Raw genomic sequence first — 22032 nt, 5'->3', positions numbered from 1 at the left:
TGAATGGCTGACTTTGAGGACCCGCCTCCGTGTTATGTTGCAACTTCTTCCGATTATTGCAGCCACCGATCGCCAAATCATCCAAAATTATAGAATTGATATAATAATAAATAAATAAAACTGAGCGGCTAGCAGGTGCGAGCCACACTGCGGTTATGTTCAGTATAATTTCACAAAGTTAGAGTATGTGTATGTTTGTTTTATTTTAATTTTTTAAACTCAAAATAAAACAGCAGAATTTCGTTGACTCACTCTGTGTATTAAAACTACTGATGAATTAGTGTGTAAAAGTCAGTGTTTATCACTCATTCCTTAACAACGGGCTGGTCGCCATGCATTACGCGCATGCGCACTGAGGCTGCCGTCCGTCATGGCTGACACTTGCTGGCCAGGCTGCTCGAAGAGTTTGAAAGGTGTCATTTTGGACATGTGTGGCGTTTTGTATGACAGCGGGGAGGGCGACGGCGTTGCCATTTCAGGTTCAACTGAAGCTGTGAAAAAGTGAGTGATTAACCGGCGTTTTTTTTTTGTTTTTGCACGTCCAGCTTACCCGACAGTCAGCGCCTGTGGAGCAAAGTGCATGCACTCAGTTGTATGTCTGTGCTGGTGACTTCTCAATTCTCGCAGCTCCTTTTAAAGACTCACCTTTTGACTCTTTTAAAGGCTCAAGGAGTCTGACCTGCAGCTGCGCTTCTGCACCAATGAGACCCAGGCCGCCAGAGAGACGTTTGTGGCCAAGCTGCAAAGACTGGGCTTTGACATATCTGTGCCTGAGGTCTTCTCTCCTGCTCCTGCAGTCATAGCTGTCCTCAAAGAGAGAGGTTTACGGCCTCACCTGCTGGTGTATGACGGTAATGCCTTAAACTGTCAAGACATTTTGATAACAACCCCTGGTTATCCTCAGAACTGACTCTATACAGGGCTGCACAGTGATGTGGTGGTTAGCACTGTTGACCCGCAGCAAGAAGGTTCCAGGTTCAAATCCTGGCCGACAGGTTGAAGGTTTGCACCTTGAACCGCTCTGTGTGGAGTTTGCATGTTCTCCCATGTTTGCATGTTGGATTCAGGTGACTCTAAATTGCCCATAGTTGTGAGTATGAGCATGAATGGTTGTCTGTCTCTGTTGTCTTGGCCCTGTGATTGATTGGCGGCCAGTCCAGGGCCTCTTGCCCCCCCGATCCTTACGGATAAGCAGTATATGATGTATGAGTGGATCTTCCTGGTGACCGCTGACAGACAAGTCAGCAGCCTTTAGTCTGTTTTAGGATGGTTGTTGATTAAGCACGTCCTAGTTTTTTGTTTTTCATTCATTTCATGCAATCGCTTTTGCAAATGAGGTTAGTCCGTTCTAGTAAGTAAAAAGGAACAAAAATGCACTCTTTACTAATAATTACTCTCATAGTCATTCATAACAATCGGCTACAAAAATTGTCTTAAAAGTCCTATATGCACAATGCACTTTTTAATGTCTTCTCAACATAAATATGTCTCCCTAGTGTACCTATAGACTGCCAAACACCGTCCTCTCTCTTTTTCTCTTGCTCCATCTTTTAGTAAATGTGTGTGAAAACTCTCTGTTAAGATTTGGCTCCCTATAGGATGTCATAAGGGGATCTGTTGATCATGTGACCTCCTCCAGCCCTTCAGCAGACCGTCAGTCCACGCCAAATGAAAACCTCCTGAATCTACCTCGCTCTCCGCCGTTGTTTTTTTTTTTTTTCTCATCGAGCTCTCAGTAAGAGGAAGACGTGGAAGAAGAGAGCGAAGTACGCAGACTCCTCTGTTCTTCTAGTGTCCAGACAGAGGCTGAAAACAGCTGCAGCAGACATGTCTGCTCTGAGAAAAATAATGTGTTTTGTTTTTTGAATATTAAACCATCTAAACCTGTTCTAGTAAGACCTCCAAATGCAAGTATGTACTTGAAAATGAGCAGAATATGGGACCTTTTTGTATTGTTGTAGTGAAATTGTAACTGCATAAACACAGGTTTAAATATAGGCTAACTGAAGGAACGGAAGTGTAGTGTATTATTGTGTCTTATTTAATTGTTCTCTGTCATCTTGTTGACAGATGTTTGTTCCAGTGGTTACTGGAATGTTAAATTGATAATCTGGTACCAAATATATAAACAACCAAATATGGTATTTCAACCCAGAACTGATTTATTCCTTGTTGTCACACAAACACATCCCTTGGAGAATTTAACAAAATGTATAAATAGCATATAGGCTACTTTAATAAATGAGTTAAGAAATTCTGAAAAAAGTTGTTTACGCATTATTATTCACAAACTTTTTTTTTCATTGTGGTTTTTAAGCGGCAGCGCAGTGACAACTGACAGTGGCATAGTTAAATGGAGCAAATGTTAAAATATATATAAACAAAAACACAGTTGTGACAATATCTAAATATGTACTCCACTTGTGTCAGTTGTCTCTCTTACTTGTGCCTCAGGCTGCCACTAGGAACATCCAGGCCTCTCTGTTTTTAACAGTATTTGGTAGCCGAGTGTGTTTCAGGAATGTACCCACAGTAAAAGGCTTGTGTGTTAAAGGACAAGGCTGGGGTGATATTCTGTATTTTTGTTATTGTCCATAAATCCCATGAAAACATCAAAACAATGTATTAGTTTGTGTGTCAATACTTCCATAAACTTCCCTAACTTTTTTAAAAAAAATAAAACACCAATGAGTATTTCCAGCAGCAGCTCGGTGTAAATGAGATGGACTCAATAATTTACAGTTCCTGTGTCAAGAAGTGTATCTGTGTGGCTCACAGATGTGTTAGGAATAGTTTATACAAAAATGAAAAAAAACAATCAGATTTTGGCTATGCAGGCAACACTTTGAGGTTTTTAGTCTTCTCGTGTGATTTGTTTAAAAGTATGAAAAACATAGAATATCATCTATGCTTTAAATCATCCAACTCTAAAAAGCATTAAACTGTGCGTGTACTCTTTTGCAGGACTTGTCCCCGAGTTTGACGGTGTTGACACGTCCAATCCAAACTGCGTGGTGATTGGAGACGCAGCTGAAAAGTTTTCCTACCAGAACCTGAACGACGCGTTCAGGGTCCTTATAGGCCTGGAGAAGCCAGTGCTGTTCTCTCTGGGCCAAGGGTAAGAGGATATAAGACAGCAGTCATTACTGTACATGCTTATTCCAAGTAATGAGCACAATGTGAAATATAAAATGTATTCACAGAACTAAATAAACCATTTGTGATGTTTTAATTTCTTCATAGGAGGTACTATAAGGAGACAGATGGTTTGAAACTAGATGTTGGGGTTTACATGAAGGCTCTGGAGGTACAGTGGGAGCAATTTGGGTTGATATGTTTATTAAGAATTGAAAACAGCAGTTCTGGATATGTGAACAGTGACTAATTATTGATACCTTTGTGTTCCCTCCAGTATGCCTGTGATTTAAAGGCTGAAGTAATTGGAAAGCCGAACCCAACATTCTTCCAGAGTGTTGTCAGTGACATGGGGCTTCAACCACATGAGGTACGTAACAACAGAGGATAATGTGTGCATCCAAAATACAAGGTAGTACCGGTAAGTATAATGTCTATTATGTTATAATGAAGACTCTTTGATTCTAGGCTAACATGCTAAAGTTGTAGCTTTGCTGTGGACATTTATATATCTTTTGACCTTTGAGAGGACTCAGAAGTACGTCAGGTAACTGCACCTTATGTTGCCACGCTCAGAAGTCTCAGTGGTCACTGTGGTCATCTGGGAAACATGCAGCAGTCAGCATCTGCAATAGTGCATTTACACATGGGAAAAAAAAACTACTGATAACTGTTGTGCAATTGACAAATAGTTCAAATAGTTCCTTTTCAGTTTACAGGAATTTACAGGCTGCAGGCAGGGGTAGTTTTTGAAGTGGGTATATATGAGGTACTTAAACATATTTAGTGATTTACTTGCAGTAGATTGCAGTCTGCATCCCCCCAACAGTAAATTTATCTCACAGAACACTGGAGTTTGCTGTGCTACCGCAGGCTTGATCAAGGAAGCAGCTAACCATTTACAACACCAAAGTTACACAATAACACAAACAAACTAACCCTAACCACACAAGGCAGAAGCAGTGGATTAGCAACTCCAGTGCTCTGCAATGTAAAATGACTGTTTTTGTGAATAGAGTCTGGTGGCTTTGAAGCAACCGAAGAGAAAGAGAGAACGTTTTTAGTTCCTTGTTAAAAGAGCTGTCTGACAGCAATGTAAAGCAGTAAAAGAAAAGTAAAAATACTTTTCTCTTAGGTAGGCCTTTTTTAGGTGGCCAAAGTACTTACTTAGTTCCATACAACTGTACTTGAAATAATCCAAACTATCCCTTTAAGAGAAGCAACATGGCGTGACACTCTCTAGAGATATGTGAGGTGTTGCCCAAGCGCACAGTTTTTGTTTTGTGACTTGTATTGTTACAATTCTCCCCAGAAAGGTCTTGTGATTTCAATGAGGACAAATCCTGCCTTAATAAGACTGGGTATGTTGTTCTGTGTCATGGTGCTTTCCTTGTGTAGAGGTACATGTATGTCACGAAACTCAGTTTCTGGCCACATTTCAGCAGCCACACAATGACTGTCCAATATATTGGGCAGATTATAATGGCCCGCGTGGCTCTGCTGCCGTTCCCTCATTTATTTGCCCATTTTCTAGTTCTCCTTGTTCTTGTTCTTCTTCCTCCACGTCCTCCTCTTATTCTGACTCTGACTTATTTTGACTCCTCCGCTGAGGAAATCTGTCTTCCCACTTTGAAATACTCAGATGCATGGAGTTGGCAGGAATTATGAGGACCATGACTCTCTTTTTCTTAAAACCTGTAAAACTAATCAAACCTATTTCCTCCCTTATTTTTTGCTCATTTGACACCAAACCTGCCAAATTGTATCTTCAGACTTCTGACACAAACAGTCAGATTTTTGGATTATCACCGAGCCCACAGTGCATCAGAATGTTTTTATTGTAAACAGAACCATAAACATCTTGTTAAATACGTCTCCAGTGCTCATGAAAATAAGTGGCAGAATTTTTATGTCACGGTAGATGAATTTTTGACACTAATTTAGACACTCAAAATGCTCAGCCCTGACTCACTGCTGCGCAGCACCTTCGAGATATTCATTTACTTTCCCCCTGGTTTAACGCCCAACTAAGCAACATAGCGGCCAACTTGATTTGTTCAGCCACGGGCAGCTGGAACAAGAAGACTCTGACACACACTAGTCTACATTTAGAAACCTATCAAAGAGCAAAGCCAAGACACTTCCCCTTCAGTTATACACCCTCTTTTTCTCTCAGCAGGTGTCTCAACATGTGTTTAATGTCTAACCCCGGTATCTGCTCATCTCAGTGTATCCCAGGTCTAAAGATTGTGTGTTCTTTCATGGCAGTCTCTCTAAGCGTATCTATTTTTGGAGCTGGCAGTTGGCACGCTGAGAAAGCTGGGTTCATCTTGGCCTAAGCCTCACTCTTTGCTCTGGATTTTCTTTTCTTTCACTGAGACATGGATATATCCACAGCTACATCTGCTGCCCTTTCCAGAGCCACCAGTCACTCACCCAGGCTTTCACGCAGAGATGGTGTTGTAAAGGTTTTTTTTTTTCCTCAGAGTGGAAATTCTTTTTTTATTGAGTCACTCACTTAATAATCAAAATGAAACTACTCCCGTCCTGCAGACCAGAATTATTCCTTTCACCAAATTTGAGATTATCATCTCTGATCAGAAGTAGTATTCCAGTCACAGAACAGCACACAGGATTCAGTCGTTCACTTGATGCTGGTGTGAATAACTCTCACCTCATTAACCTTCCTACATCCAGTCTTGCATCTTATCCAGAATAGTGCAACCTGTTGTGCACTTAAGCTCGCCCACCATTTTTAGTGTCCCAGCTCACTATAACTGCTAATGTTTTCACGTGTTACAAAGCAATGCGTGGAAATATCCGTGGATCCGTTATTTTAGGTTCTTTTTTTGTCTCTTATCCCCACCCGCCCGCTTGATAACCTTCACAGTTTATTTCAGATACCACATTTTTCACACCAATATGCAGTGGTGCAAACTCGTGATTGTGTAACAACAAGCACAGTCCCGGTCAGTGGAGAGGATAGCCGAGAAGTTTTAAAAAGAAACCCGAGGAGAAGGGAGGCAGGCTGAAATGGATCTGCCATGATGGTTCGTAGTTAGGAAGCAAGAGATAGCTGCTGGCACTTGAAACAACACAACCACGTCATATCCTGGTGTCACCAACTGATATAGCTGGTAAACTAGTGCAGTGGTTCTCAATCTTCTTGCTGTCAAGGACTTCCAAATTGATGTACATCAGGCTGAGGACCTGTATTTGTACTTATCTCAGGTATTCTCATAAGGTTTGATTGTCCCATGACTGTCTACACTGTAGATTGGCAGATTAACAGTGAAGAGTGTGAAGTTTGTGAACAGAGTCGTCATTCTTATACATTCTTTCATTGGGCTAACTTCAAGTCAGTGAAATAAAAGTGAAATTAGAATATGCCCCTTGGACCACCCTCAAGGACCCCTTGGTGTCCCCAGGTCCCTGGTTGTGAACTGCTGAACTAGTTTCAACCAGTGGAAAGCTAAATTAATCCTTACAGTAACTCCATCTGCATAGGACCATCAAACAAATTAATTTATAGTGTTTTTTTTCCCTCCTTCCTCACTTGCAGGTGCTGATGATCGGGGATGACCTGGTGAATGATGTAGGTGGGGCCCAACACTGTGGAATGAAAGGAGTACAAGTCAGGACGGGCAAATACAGGTAAGGGATGTCCTGAATCCTCAGATGTTCTCGGCATGAACTATGGTCTCCTTGACATAATCTATCAACATGAACACAATTCCTTACTTGCCAGAGATGTCCCTGCTAGTTAGTCAAACTATCCTTTGACCATGTTGTAAGATCAGAAATCTGCTGAGCTGTTTGCCAGGAGAGGGCGCCCTCGCATCAGCATTGCGAATCAAAGTTTCCTCCAAAACACAGGGGCTTCCTGAGAGCGACCCACCTCTTTCTTCAGTCTTCCAGATTTGTTTATTTGATTTGAGAATCCGCTGAAAATAGCTTTATTCTCCCCACATGTTGAATGCTATTCACCCACAAGGTCATATTCACCAAGGATTTATGATCCCAAATCTGGAGATTACGGGGGCGCCTTTCATATGGTGTAATTACAGAAACATATGGTTGATTATTTTAGAAGATATATGTGGTACTTATGGCTTTAAGAAAAGAGAAAAGTAACTGGGAGTGGGAGGAGGCACTGCTATAGAACTGCACATTATGTCGCATGTATGCTTTACATTATAATGTATGTTCGAAGTTATACAGTAACTGGTGCTTTTAATGCTTTTTCTGTATGCTATGCAACCTTAGCACTAGGTTTTATATGTGCACTTTAGATATATTTATGGTAATGGTAGGGGAATCCTGAACATTTACTATTTACACTTGAAGTGCTGGTATAGAAAGCCTATTTTTCAAAGCAGCGATTACTATGAAGCAGTAGTGGTGCAGGTATTTAGATCCTCTATTTAAGTATCAACACGACAATATACAAAAACGCTCTGTCACGACTAGAAGTGCGACATTAAAGAACACCAGGCTTGATGACCTGCTCCACTACTGCAGACTTGCATGCAGGTTTCCTGGTCATGTGACCAGAGAACGCTGAGCATTCTGCTTGAGCATCAGTCAGCCCTAATCCTGCACTAAGAGCACAGTCGCTCACTGTAAAACCTGTCCTCTGTCAGTGCAGAGTTATTCCTGTGCGCATGACGGCCATATGCGGGTTTGTGTTTCCACTTTCATGTACGTGCATGCGTGTGTAACCTGTACGAATCTGTGCCGGTATGCAAGTTCAGAAGCCAACAGTATGCAGTGTTTCACAGACTCTCAGCAGACTGGGCAAAATCCATGTGGTTTATGTGACTCTACTTCTTCTTCCAGCAGCTCAGTTCAGCTCCAGTGTGCTGACACTCTGAACACTGTCTGATTTACTCAACTAAACACAGGATGAACCCGATTAGATTATATCCGAGCTCATCCAGTGTTTTTTTTGTTTTTTTCTCTCTCTCTCTTTTGGAGGAGAGGGCAACTGGTTAAAATGAATGGGCTGTGTCCCGTAGAAGAACATATTAGTATTGTGTTACATGACGTGTTGTGTTTCAGCTGTGGTGGTCTAGATTTATAGACCGACTCGTGAATGAAGAGTATATGGTGAAACATGTGCACACACAGACATACAGCAACAAATGACATTGAACAGTACAGTTGTGTAGCATTATGCTGCTAGAGCTAAAACGATTAGACGATTAATTGATTACTCAATCAACAGAAAATGAATTTGAATAATCATTTGATTTATTTTCCAAGCAGAAATGCTTGTTTTATATTGTTGTAAAGTGAATATCCTCGGGTTCAGACTGTTGATCAAAATTAGCCATTTTGAGACACTGTCTTGAGCTCTGGGAGACTGAGATAGAGATTTTATAGAAGATAATCATCAGCTGCAGCCATAGTTGTGCTTTTGAATTTGTTGCTGCTTTAGATAACGCATCGTGCCTGTGTGCGAGCGGTAACCAAGTGCAAGAAGACACTTGCGCTTGTAGATCTTTGCTGCTGAAACACGGCCAGTAACAGGAAGTAACATTTGTGCATCATATTCAAGTGGGTCTAAAGTGAGCTGTCATGTACTCATTTAACACAGAGGCCTCATAATATCCCAGATCCTTCACCAGATATATTAAACTATATACATTCCCTGAGAACAAGAGGCGAAACAGTGACAGCTTCCCAGTGTTTCCCTGGGAGTGTGAGTGAGGGGCAGACGTGAGATTTATCATTTTTTAGCCAAACAGGCGCAGTGAACCCAGGCTTGCTGGGAGCAGCTATAAACCCTCAGTCAGATCTGTGAAAACACAGCTGTTTCCAAGTCAACCAGATGCTGAGCAGGCCTCAGGCTTGGAGAAAAGACTGCTTCAAATACCCCAGGCCTAGTGACAAGACAGGAAGGGGAAAAATCACAGACAAATCTAATCATATCAGCATATTTTAAAAAGTTTTTGACTTGACATACTGTTAATCAGCAGGGACTGCGTGAAACCTGAAAGTCTTTAAGTCTAATTTAGATCTGTCAGATAAAGACTTAGAAATATTTTTTCGTGTCTGCCTTCTTCACAGTCTTCACAGTAAACTCTTATCAAAACAGATGATTTGAGGTTGGTCCTTACAAGCTTTGATGTGAATTCAACAACCTGGGCTGTTCCAGGAAGAAAAGGTCAAGTCAGCCTAGCCTAGTCAGATGGTACATAATCTGCATTCACTTTTACATAATCAGTTATAGTAAGACGGTTTCACATGTGATCGCTCACTCTGCTTTTTCATAAGAGGCACAGTACAGAAATGTAGTTGTTATCACTGTTATTATGATGGCTCTTACAGATTACATTTAAAACCGTGGAGGCCAAGCAGAGTGATATTACAGTACCTACCACTAATGGCTGCTGAGGCTATAGGGGTAATTGTAATAGGGGAGTGCTCTGCTAGCAGTCAACTTTCCCTTGTTCTGAAATAATGAGCGAAAGTTAGCGCATTTCCCTCAGGGGAGCCAGAGGACCCTTTGCTCCTTAATGCAGAACAGGTTTGCAAAGAAGGGCCTACACCAAAGAGTGGTTGGAAATTAGACTGGGAGTATGGTGATGTGACTGCTGATGTTAATCAGCTGCATGGGAACGCTCTCCCAACACTGCGCCCTTGTCCAGCCGCAGCTCTGTAGTTATGTGTTGAATGGTTGCCACAACGTTGAAACTGCACACCAAATCTCAATACTTCAATATTGAATAACTGAGAATATAAAACTGTTGCATAACGAAAAATACCAAATGCTTGGTCAGGTTCATAGTCTTGCTTGCTTAATCTCCAAGAGATATTTCTTGATTTATATTACTGATAAAGCCCTAGTACCTTTGCAAAGACTCTTGTGCTGTTGTTGGTTTAAACATGGAGTTTAACACTGATGCATGTTTGATACTTTTGGTTAAAATGAAAACTTTTTGGAGTAGTAATAGTGGTACAAGCTATAGACACAACTGTGATATATCACTTAATAAAATTCACATGTCAAACATATTAGCAAACAGCTGCCTGTTAACACTCAGTGATGCGTAGCTCTACACAGAACTGTCCTGATTGTGAGTCTGCTGTCCTTGTTTTTCGCTGTGCTGTGGCTCACTCTAATATGCTGTCTTTTTAAATTGTCATCTCCCGTGGTCTTTGGCCTTGACTGATTCTGTGTTCTTGTTTCTGTTCTCTTATCTTCAAGGAACTGCAGTGTCACAGAACTGGGTAGCATTGAGGCCTCATGAAAGCAGGTTCACATCATGCTGCTCCTTCGCGAACCAATTGTAAACTAGCTTCGTTGCCACTGCTAGCCGACACAATTAGTTTCTTAGCTTTTTGGTCTTGGCATGCTGAGCCTGATCATAGAAGTTGTATTTCTGGCTTTTGATTTAAACATGCAGCCTCAGTACTGGCATTTGTGATTCGGCGGAAGAGAAAACATTATAGTGATGCTTAAGGTACTAACACAGTACTGAAAGGTATTTTGAATGAGGGCCAATGAGTTAGAGGAAGCCCTTACTGGAATCTGGCAGAGACTGCACAGCAAACATTTTCACACAGCAGCAACCATCTTCAAAATGGTTTACAGTGCAGACCTCTCCCTGTGGCCAACGCTTGACTGCTAATATGAGTGTTGGGAAACTGTTTCCCAAGCAGGCCAAGCCAGATTAAACATCTCCAGAGAGAACTTGTCCCTGATGACAGAAACTATGAACCAGTGTGCCCAAACCACACCCTGGTTCGTGCCCTTTCTGTCTGTGGTCGTCACTGAGGGACACAGCAGGAAGCAGACTTAGCGGGGGGCTAGTAACCATGTGATTACCATGCAGATTAGTTTTCCCTCAGTATTTTGACTGCGCTGTGAGTGGGTCGCACTTGCATTGCTACTCCAAGCTCAGGCAGTTTAGAAAACCAAACATGCCACTGTTAGTTTGTGTGTTAGAAAACATGCCAACGTGCTATGGTTAGTTTACTGCTGCATTTATTTCATGTTTGCATAATGGAAAGAACAGGAAGAAAATCACATTGTTGTGATTCAGGAGCTTTCATCGCAAAATACCTCAATTGTTAGACACACCGGATAAATTGGCTAAGCCTGAACCAGATATATTATATTGCGAGTAAAAAGTGAAACCAAAGACAAGCCCCTTGTAATTAGCTGAATATTGGATTTTCTTTAGATGTAGTTGCCAGCAATTATGTATTTGCAGCCATTTTGCTACTTGCTAACAGGGAACTATTGTATCTGTCCAAAATTTCTGATATCTCTGACTTGAAATTACAACCACAAGGCTGACTTAGTCCGTTTTTTGCACTCTGGTAGTTGTAATCATGGTCTGTATGATATAATGGGAACATGGCTTGTCAGCATGTCTGACTACAAACAGCTTGGACAGTGTAAAGATGACTCTAAAAATGTTTTTAAATGGCCACTGTACAGAGACCAAATAACGTCATGGCAGCATGACATTGCTGACGCCATCTTCAGACCAAACTCTAAACATTACAAACTTTTTTGCCAAGTGTTGTTAATGATCTAAAAAGTTGTTTGTTTTCTCTAATTTAATTTTCTGCAGCATAATGAGCATTACATGGTACCACGACCATGTTTATAGATTTTTAGTGTCACTTTGCTTATTTTATGACTGCTGTAAACTGTGTAACAGGCGGTATAAACTACAGTAGTTGGCACACACTGTATCAGTGAAGCTGATGTACACATGCACACAATCACTCATGCAGTATTGTGCACTGAATAACATCAGTTTGCGTGTGCAGTTCTCACCAGATGGTCAGTATGCAAATATTCATATATCACTGTAACTGTCACCGTAACTGCTCCTCTTGTAATCACACTGATTAGAGCCAGCAGGTGAGAGACGGATGTGGAGTGAGAGTCAAAAAGATGTGGTTTGATAACGTAATGAAGTCCTGTAATGTGACCTATGAAGTATTGTATTGGATGGTACGGTTTATATCTGGGAGAAAGTGCGAGAAGAGGCATTAAAGGCTTTTAACGACATGAAACAGATTTTGTTCTTGACATCTCCTGGCACCAATTAACTGTAAAATTATGCCCATGAATCCAGTTAAGGGTCAGATCAGTCACCGGTGTCTAGCATGGGCAGAGTCCCTCCCTCTTTCCAGCAGGTGAGGCTGAGCTGACTGAATGAGTGGCACACGACCAGTGATTAGTGGGGATATCGAGAGCAGATATCCACTGGTCCCCATGATGAAGTCATGCAAATAAATCCATTATCAGTGCAGCGAATAGGAGGGAAGGCTGCTCATAAAGAAAGCAAACGGCCCATCAGCCTGAACAAATAGATTGTAAGAGTCAGGTACAGCTCTCACGGTGGAAAGAAATCAGCTTGATGTAATGTAGTGGTCATGATTTAATACATGCTTTTAAATTGATTATTTATTGTTGATTTTATGTCTGTTATCGCTTTTGTTCTAGTTTATGCTTTACAGTGTATGTTTTAGTGTTTTCTTATCTCACACTATTTGCAACATGTAGTATGGATGTTTGACACATTCTCCATCGTGAATAAACATACAGGTTAAATGACTGAGTGAAAGGCCTCATGGAAAAGTGTGAACATTTCGCTGCGTTATGTGCGTCCACAGAAAGGCGATGCCCCCCCCCCCTCCCTCCCTCTCTGACATAAACAGCCTATCAGATCTCTTTGTATCAAACAGACATTAGACTCAACACAGCGCAGCAGTGTTGGGTTTATGGATGGGCTTTGTCCTCTGCAGATCTGTGACACTGAACCTTGACAGGGCGGACTTGCATGGCTGTGGTTGCAGCTTAATCTCCTTTATAAACTGAGCGCTGCCCCTGGGATGGCTCTCAGGTACATACTGTATTTCAGCCTAGCTTATCTTTCAGTCCTCCGCTGGTGTCCTGTAGCCTCAATAGCTATGATAATGTACATGGTTTCAAGTGTGTGCCCGTCAGACAGGGAGTGTTTGCCTATTAGTGTATGCGACTTACCATATTTCAAGTTCAAGGCCTTGTTTGCATGTATCACCCACATGAAATATACTTCCACTTAGAGATAATGTCTTTCTCTGTTTGGAGCATGCTTTTTTAGAATGGGATGTGTCTGAGCAGATTATGCTTGAGGTTCAATTTCTCTGTGCGTTTGCTCTGTCTTGACCTTTGCAAACCGTTTCTCTCTTTAGACGAGTGTGCAGGCACTTTATATGTCTAGTAAGACAGCACAGTCCCACGCCCTGTCCTGTTAACCTTTGTTAGCACATTAGTTTTGTGTGTGTGTGTGGGGAGGAAGTGAAGTTATCTCATTTCACTCTTCTCAACCGAGGCTGTGGGCGCTGAGCTTAAAAGAGACCCTTTATCCAGTCCGCTGAATCATACTACGTGCACAGTATGGCCTTTGAACTGAGGCAATATCTGCAGTGGCCTTCTTTTGTGTCCAGGTCCCCCCGGATCATCAGAGGAACTGAAATCAAGAGCACTGTGACCCATTGGGTTTTGTTTGTTCTGAGACAAACAGGCAGATTTAGTCAACAGCATTTGGTTTGTTGCTGCTACCAGACTAAAACAATGTAGGCCAAGAGCAAGAGGTAGAACATGTACAGTATACATGATCATCTATGTATATGAATACATGTATCTCACACTGTCATAGTATCATTTCATACCCTGCAGGTTAAAGTGTACCAAAGTGTTTCCATCCACTGGCTCGACTGCACTTGGATCAACCCTCATTTTGATCCCGTCCACTAATCTCTGACCAGCCGCTCGCTTTTCTCCGCATCTCCTTTGTCAGTCAGCAGCAGGACATTTGGCAGGATATTTGCATGGTAAAATAGGAAAATACGTGTTGCATAAGGTTTCTATTTCCACCGCTGGATTTCCCTCTGTTTTAACAGATAACCCACAAAAGCTGGGTTTTGTTGGTTGAATCTCTTTCCTGGCTGCATGCTCCCACCTTACCCATTCTTGTCCAGAGGTGGGTGGGTTGCTCTTTTCAACACATTTTGCAGTGCCTCAAGATTGCAGCAATTGAAATTTTCATGAATGCAGTTTTTAAGTGCGTACAAGTATTAAAAACTATTAAAGTACCTCAAACTTATTGGCTGGATTACATCAGTTTTGTGTTTAAGGGCAGCGTCAGCACCATTTCATACAGTCCTGCTAATTAACTTAGATTCTGAGCTATGTTTTCATCCCACTCCCAAGGATGGGAATCGGCAGCTTTATGGGGAATGTAAACACAATCAATTCTGGGAATGCTTCCCTCATCCAGCCAGCACTCTGTTGTTGGCTTGAGACCCAAAGCTGCTCTGTTCCCTTAAGTTTCTTTGTTCCTAACATTTACATTCATACTGCTATGCTGCTTTTGATTGAATATTTCATTGAAAATACGAGTTTTGAGTATCTAACAGTCACTGCCTGGAGGTTTGCACGCTTGCTCTTCCTCACAGAAATCGGCAGCTCTGATCAACTTGGATTCACAACAGTTGCAATGGATTCCAAGGATGGCCAAGACTGGTGGCTAAAGAGTCCGAAATATCCATGTACATGCTCAGTATATTCCCAACACTCATATTTTTGCCAAGATATGGCTAAACTCTGCCATATTTTGCCACATTTAGCCAAACATTGCTTAACACAGCCGTATTAAGCCAAAGTATTGTTATGTACACAGCTATGAATCAACGTTAGCTGTTTATCTTTGCATGAAATAATGTGTTCTAGTTGTGATAGCAATAGAAACTGTTTATTTTACAACATCTTGGTGATATACCTGGCATACAAATGGACTTTGAAGAAGCTGTAGTAAGCTGCAGTAGTGTTTGAGAAGTTGGACTCAGTTGAAACTCCTGTGAACCCAGGCTGACCGCTGTCATTTGCAATGAATCAAGCCACAACACCTTTCAAGCCCCCAGGAGGTTAGTATTTGATGCTCAAAAATATAGGTTTTCAGTAGAGTTCTTCTTTTAAGCTGTCTTTTTAGATCACTGTGATCACTGTGAAAGTACAACAAAGCTAAAATGAAAGTATATAGGGTAAAGTGCGATACCGTAATTTACTACATCTTGCTCTCTTTCTTTCAAGTTGTGTTTTGAGCTGTCTGTTTGGATCAAACAGATGTGAGATCAGAACGTAACAGCGCACTGCAGATTGAGTACAGATTCTGGATGGATCTGGCACTAGCTGCACAAAGAGGTTAAAGAGCTTGATGAGACACCACTGGGTGCCTGAGCCAGGCCTACCATCCCTCACCACCCCGGAGTGACAGCTTCCTCTACCTGCAGGCTCCTCTAAAGCCTGCCGTGCGTTATAAGTCAATGAGATATTAATAATTAACCAGAGCTTTTTTCACAGTGAGACTAGACTCCCACGGCGAGACAAAGGAGCTGGCCGGGCCTTGGCCACGGAGCCCCTCGACGGTACTTTTCCACCCCTGAGAGAGCGAAAGAGAAAGAAAGAAAAGGAATGAGAGTGGGAGAGAATCGGAGAGCTAAAGCACACAGATGGCAGGCTGAAACATAGCACTGCCTCTTAAATACATGAACACAGGCCCTTAGTCGTTTCAATGGGGATCCAATCCCTCTTGCAATTACCAATAGACAGGCTGCTTGGCTGGGGGGACTTGGGCCATTGCCTGGTTTCTGCTGCAGCCATTTTTTCTTCTAATGGTTTGTGTGTTTGTGTGGTTGCATGTGTGTGTTTGCATTTTCTCCAGCAGAAGCAGGTGACTCAGCAGGCCCTAACTGCTAACAAAACACTCCTACACAGTGAGATATAGACACACACACTCGAACTAAAGCTCAGCAAGTCATCAGCGGCACAACTAATAATAACATGCTGATGAAAAGAGTGTGGTTATGGAATGGAAATCAATGGCTGCTCAAAAGGCAGAACAAATACTTGAGAAAATCTACAACAGCGTTTGAAATTGTGATCTCTGATGTGGTACTAGTATAACCTTTTATGTGTCTCTGAAGAAACAGAAAGTGAAGGTTTATGGTTTACATCCTGTTCGTGTAGCCTCAGATGTATTTGTGGTTGGGAAGGACAGAAAGTTTCCAGTGGGTGGTTTCGACAGTTCAGGATACTCTCTCTCCCCACACACACACACACACACACGCACACGCACAGGAGGTTTTCAGAGGGCAAGGGTGGAAAAAATCAAGCGGCTCTTCATTCTGCAAACAGGGAATCCCCTTTGTGTCCTTCTCGATTGGAAAGAACCGTTTACACCGTCTGTGTAAAGTGTGAAAACCATACCGCAGCTGTTTGCTGATCATGACTCGACATTATGCAGCCTTATGTACAGTGAAGTGATAACGGCTGCTGCGTGGCCACAAACTCAGCAGAGGATGTGAAGGCTCCGGCTTGGCATCTGTCATTTCTGTTGCCATAACATGCATGTAACATGGTGGTTTCCCAGTTCAGTCGGGCTGCTTCTCAAATGAGTTTACAGCTCTATTATTTCAAGGGTGTTATCTGTGCGCTGCTGTGGTTCTAGGTAAAAGAGAGAGGAAATATGAAGCTGAAGTGGATGATGATGAAACCAGACAGGGACATATCAACTGACAGGAGTAGTCTTCTTTTTCTCGTCCGGTCTTTTTGAGGATCCTGATTTGCCATCAATCTCTCCCATGACCTTTTTATTTATCACAGGGCCAGTCAAACTGCGATCACATTCTCGCCCCCAAGGCCGCGACTCCCTGCAACGTCACAGAGCAGCAGAGCAGCAAACACATGCAGTTACAAACCCTCTCTTCCCCCCAGGGTGAGGGGAGAGCGCTTTGTCTTGCGTCAGTATCTCATGTCGCCCACCAGGCTTGGCTGAACATAAAGGCCATAGTTATCGTCAGGCCGTGTTCTCCTTCTGGTCATGGCTGGATTGGCTGCTACAGTGTGAGAAAAGGCAGCGGTCTGGCTCGTGGTGCCTTCACTTCACAGTAAACTGGCTTGACTGTTTTTTCCGTCTCACATAAATGTGATTCCTCAGTGCAGAGCCAGGTGACGGCACACATTACAAAATACTCAGGGTGTTATTCTTCTTTTTTTTATTTGTTGCAGACTTTACACAGGAAATAACATTGTGAAACCTTCAAACCAAATAAAAATCATAAATGAATGCAATTTCAGCTATAAAACCAATGTTCGGTTACCTATAAACTTGGATTGTCAGTGTCGTATCCCTGTTGCTTAGCTTCCACTTGTTTATTTTGAACAGTGCACCTGCGGTTCGGGGTGATTTAGCCTCTTGAGATCTGCCACTTGTCGCTTATTACTTTAAAACCTCACAGCGCTTATTGCCAGATGTCTAACAAATGCGAACTTCACTCTAAGCTATCTTATCTGCTTTATCTGCACTGTGTCAGGGAAAAGGCAAACTTTGCAAAGGCAAAGAGGTTAGGAGAGCAATGTAAATTGAACTTGTGTGTATGTGACAGTTTTGCTTCCTCCTGTACACACGTGTCTTTGTGTATGTGCAAGTGTGTTTAAGCATTAACCCGTGGGAAGGTTATCGTGCTTTTCACCCCACTGTCAACTGCCGTTATTTCTGTATCATTCCTGCCTGTGTATCATTTGATGCACAGCTGACTTTCACACACAAATTCGCTCTCCGTGTAAGTCATTCGCATCCATTTTCATTTCATGGAGGCACGGTCTGTCCTTGTAAAAATGTATCTCCAATGTTTTATAGAGCCAAGTATCATGTTATATTTCTATCATATGACACTCTAAGCCGCTATAATCTTATACTGCCTGAGCAATATATACATGATACCCATATTCCCGTGTCCTGCTTGCACAACTGTTTAATCTAATGTCATGTCATAGCCGTTGTAGGGGATTAGAGGTGCACATTATGTCCTTTTTTTTTTAAAGCACATGAAATAGTGAGTCCACGTACTTGTTGACTGTAATGATAGCTGATTTGTTGTTTGTGTCCATTAGTAGGTTCCATCTAATGATTATTTTCATTAGCATTTAATCTGTTATTTGTTGTTTTGACTAATCAATTAATTTAGGGTGTATCTGGTCATGTGAAGTGTAAAGCGGTCCAAAGCTGGTCAGCAAGTCACCACATTTGAGAGGCTAGAACCAGCAGATATTTGGTATTTTGGTTGGTAACCAAGTCATTTATCAAAATCACTGTCGATTAACTTCTGTAGCAAATCCATGTATCAGCTAACTGTTTGAACACGACCCAAATCCATCCAAAGTTCAGCTTTCCTAGTTTTTTGCCCGTACACCCGAAACCTTTTGATCATTTACTAACTGTGGTGAAGTTTTTCAGCAAGGTGGCAGCTGTGTTGAACTAAATTCTTGGCTGCTTCCCACTTCCTTGCTCATAGCTGACCTCATCCGTACGTGAAGGCTGTGCAGTGTCTGTCAGGCTCAGTGGCCAAACCTCTCCCTTCACGTGTATTGATATTGCATTGACCTGAAGGACATGCAGCGTAGCGAGCCGCAGATTACCTCATCGGTAACACTAGCTGCGTTGTGCTGAATTTTGCATGGTCACATTGACCTGGTTTCTCCTTCATTATTCATGGCAATGGGAGTAAAGCAGCAAAATGAATACACACACATGCATGCATGCATATCTGAAAGGTGGAGGCCTTTAGATTTAAAGGAGCATCAGGTTGGAGAGACACTGTGGTCAATGCTGGCTTCACTGCTTGAAACATAAGAGCCATGTGACTAACTTACTTGTGTGTTTGTGCCTGCATGTGCATGTGTGAACTCAATCAGTCCTCGGGCAGAAAAGGGTGTGGGAGTAACCCAGCACAGGAGACATAACACCCGGACCATTAGCGAACCAGCTCACATAACCCAAGCATTGGTGGCTGACAGACATGCGTAAACACATGGCACCACTTCTCCATATTCACCACAGCTTCAGTATTCAGCACCTCTCTTCAGCCCCACAACCCCCCTCCCCAATCGGCCCGTTCTTTCTGAAGCTACACTTGGGCGGCTCACAAATATTTGCCATGGTCCTCTGCAAGCTCTCAGAGGGCAGGATTAATGGTGGTGTGTGCCGCACACCCAGGGCCAGACAAAGCCTCCCCATCTGGAGCTCCAACCCGTGACTGGGGAACAGAGGCAGCACACAGAGCCTGGTTAAGGCAGTCCAGGGAGGGGGGTATCTATAGGCACCACTTCATAAATGAGCAGGAGTCCAGGGCAGTCTTACAGATGAATAAAGGGGGCGTCTCTGTCTTTAGACGCGATGGGGAGGAAAAGGGTCCTGCATACCGGCCTGGATCTGGTGCCACGCCAAATGGATCACATTTCCTCTACCAGCTGATCAAACAGCCATATCTGCATCCTTCGTTGGGCCCTGAGCCAAACAATGGCAGTAGCTGGGGGGGTGATAGGCCCATGCCTCCTACAGATTTTACACTATTTAAAAAAACCAGGTTGAGACAAAATTATGATGACAGCAATAGACAATACAGACTATACAGTATTAGACAAAGACAAGACAAAGAGTTCACAGCCATGTGAGGGACTCTGTGAGGCTGCTTTGAATTAAATGCCAGCACTAGCATGGCAATGACAATGCTAACATGCTGATGTTTAACTGGTATAATGTTTACCATGTTCATCATCTTAGTTAAGTGTGTTAGCATGCTAACATTTCATAAATAGAGACTTTATGGATGTCATTATTTTTACAGGTGTTTGGTAATAAACCGAAATATGAGAAATATTATTTATTATAACTTTGACCTGATGATGGTGCAACATGAAAAGTTAAGGGATCACAGAGATTATTACAATGAATCCCTTGTGGGGCATGAATGTCTTGTTAGGGAGGAAAATTAAACAAATTTACCTGCTGATCAGGAGGGTGTTTCTAGAGACATTCTGGATTTTGGTAATGAATGGAAATCAATGGCTGCTCAAAAAGCAAAACAAATACTTCAGAAAATCTAAAACTATACAGCACAGCATTTGAAAATGTGATCTATAGATATCATAGATTTGTAGTTGAGATAAAACCTGCAAAAACGCTAGCGTGTCTCTGAGGAAACAGAAAGAGAAGGTTTATGGTTTACATCCTGTTCACGTAGCCTGTACTAAATATCATGGCATTCCATCTAATATATTTTAGTCTGGTCCAAAGTGGTGGACCGACTTAGTTCTGTGCAGCAAAAAATATGTTTTCCTTCTCTTTCTCTTACAACCTTTTCTATTAATACTATCTTGCAACTGCATCCTTTCTGGGTCCCAGCCAGGCTGGAAATCACTGGACGAAGTCATCACATTATTTTCTTGGTTGTATTTTAAGGAATTGGATGTTTTGGAATGAGCAGTTCACATTGAAGTCCCCAGCTGGTCTGTTTTTAGATCCGTCAGATATATTAGAAAAGTCTGGAACACTGTGTGACAGCAGGTGATGGAGACAGAAAGCATGCATTGCCCTGCAGACGTTCTTGGCAAGCAGCTGCACAGACACCTTTAAGTGTCACAGCACCAAATTTTTAGCTGATCATAAGTGAGCCCTTATGCTGCTTCTAAGAGGACACAGATTTTATTTATTGCCCAAGCCTTCCTCTCAAGCTTAAACAAGATAGTGTCTAGTGTAATTGTGCTTGATTCATTGCCTTTCCTGAATCTTCTCAGACCTTCATGTCCTGCTCTGTTCCAGTTTATACAGTCAGTATTGTTAATGTAGCTGATAGCATCAAACTGCTAGTCCGTCTTGTTTACCGACCGTTGTGTGGCGACTGTTTGTTCCTGTGCTGCGTGTTCTTAATTGTGTGTGTTTGCTTCTCCTCCCTAAGGCCCAGTGACGAGAGGCACCCGACGGTGACGGCTGATGGCACTGTGGACAATCTGGCCCAGGCTGTGGACATGATCCTCAGTCAAAGGCACTGAGTACAAGGCAGTGGACACAGGAAACTCTCCACTTACTGTGACCCTGGGTGATACAGACAGGTAGCCGGTAGTATTGTCATATACTAACAAGTGCTGTTTCCCTTGGGAAGGATGCACTGCTCTGAGGTAATTCAAGCAACAGCACAAAACTAAAATAACCTCCAAATACTGTATATCCTGTAACTGTCAGACATGGGAAACGCCCACCCATCTGGTGTTCCACATAGTTTAAAGCAAACTAGAATGAAATTTGCAGAACAATTACCTGGGTCTGCAAGAGCTACACTTTTGAGAGCTGCACTGTGCATTTGTCAGTTCATGATTGGCATTGATAAGATACCTCAAGTTGACATGTGCCTGTAACCAGCTGCTGACTGACAGTTAGACGGGAGAAGTAATGCTGTGTGTTCAGATCCCTTGGTAGTGTTGCACGTTCAGATTCTTTGAGGAGATATCGTACATGAAGAGAGTTAGTAGTCAAACCGGAAATGCACAATTGGAATGTAGCTGTATTGAATTTTAATGTGCGCTAATTAATGTAAGTAGCCTATTGTATGTTGGTAATATTGTTGTCACTCACTCCGTTTGCACAAAACACAAGCACAACCTTAATAAAGAAGTGGAGAGTAGTCAGTAATGAGAGTGCTATGTAAATAAAGCTATTTTACTAGTCTGTGAGATGGTAAAAACAATTTTCTCCCTGAATTTCCCAGTTTTTTTGCGCCATTGTCACAGAACGTTTTGTTGTTTAAAAAAAAAAAAAAAAAAAGAGCTGAAGGTCTCAAAGCACTGGGGAAAATGTAGCCTTGGCTCTGGTTTAAACTGGAATTCATATCGGAGCGGCTTTTGTTTAACAAAAACAAATCACTGGAAATGGGAAGTGAGCTGGTCTGAGAGATGATAAATGCAGAACTCAGACGAGTGTGATGAATTACGCTGGCGCTTGAGCTCATGTTTCCCCCTCTGTAAACAAAGATGAAATGAGCCCTCCGTCA

The 22032-nt window shown here is 42.3% G+C and overlaps 1 protein-coding gene across 1 annotated transcript; it reads left to right on the top strand.

Annotated features, from left to right (window-relative positions):
* Window positions 1–364: 364 nt before the first annotated feature.
* On the top strand, window positions 365–21708 carry lhpp (phospholysine phosphohistidine inorganic pyrophosphate phosphatase). The gene is made up of 7 exons (XM_070851694.1): window positions 365–501; window positions 664–851; window positions 2965–3118; window positions 3244–3307; window positions 3413–3505; window positions 6698–6789; window positions 20944–21708. Exons 1-7 carry the CDS (start codon window positions 371–373, stop codon window positions 21035–21037), a joined length of 816 nt encoding a protein of 271 aa, XP_070707795.1. The 5' UTR covers window positions 365–370; the 3' UTR covers window positions 21038–21708.
* The last annotated feature ends 324 nt before the right edge of the window (window positions 21709–22032 follow it).

The sequence above is a fragment of the Pempheris klunzingeri genome, chromosome 20, assembly GCF_042242105.1.
Source record: "Pempheris klunzingeri isolate RE-2024b chromosome 20, fPemKlu1.hap1, whole genome shotgun sequence".
Taxonomy (NCBI): Eukaryota; Metazoa; Chordata; class Actinopteri; order Acropomatiformes; family Pempheridae; genus Pempheris; species Pempheris klunzingeri.
Note: the sequence above shows the minus strand (reverse complement) of the source record. Positions and strands in the feature narration are given on the sequence as shown.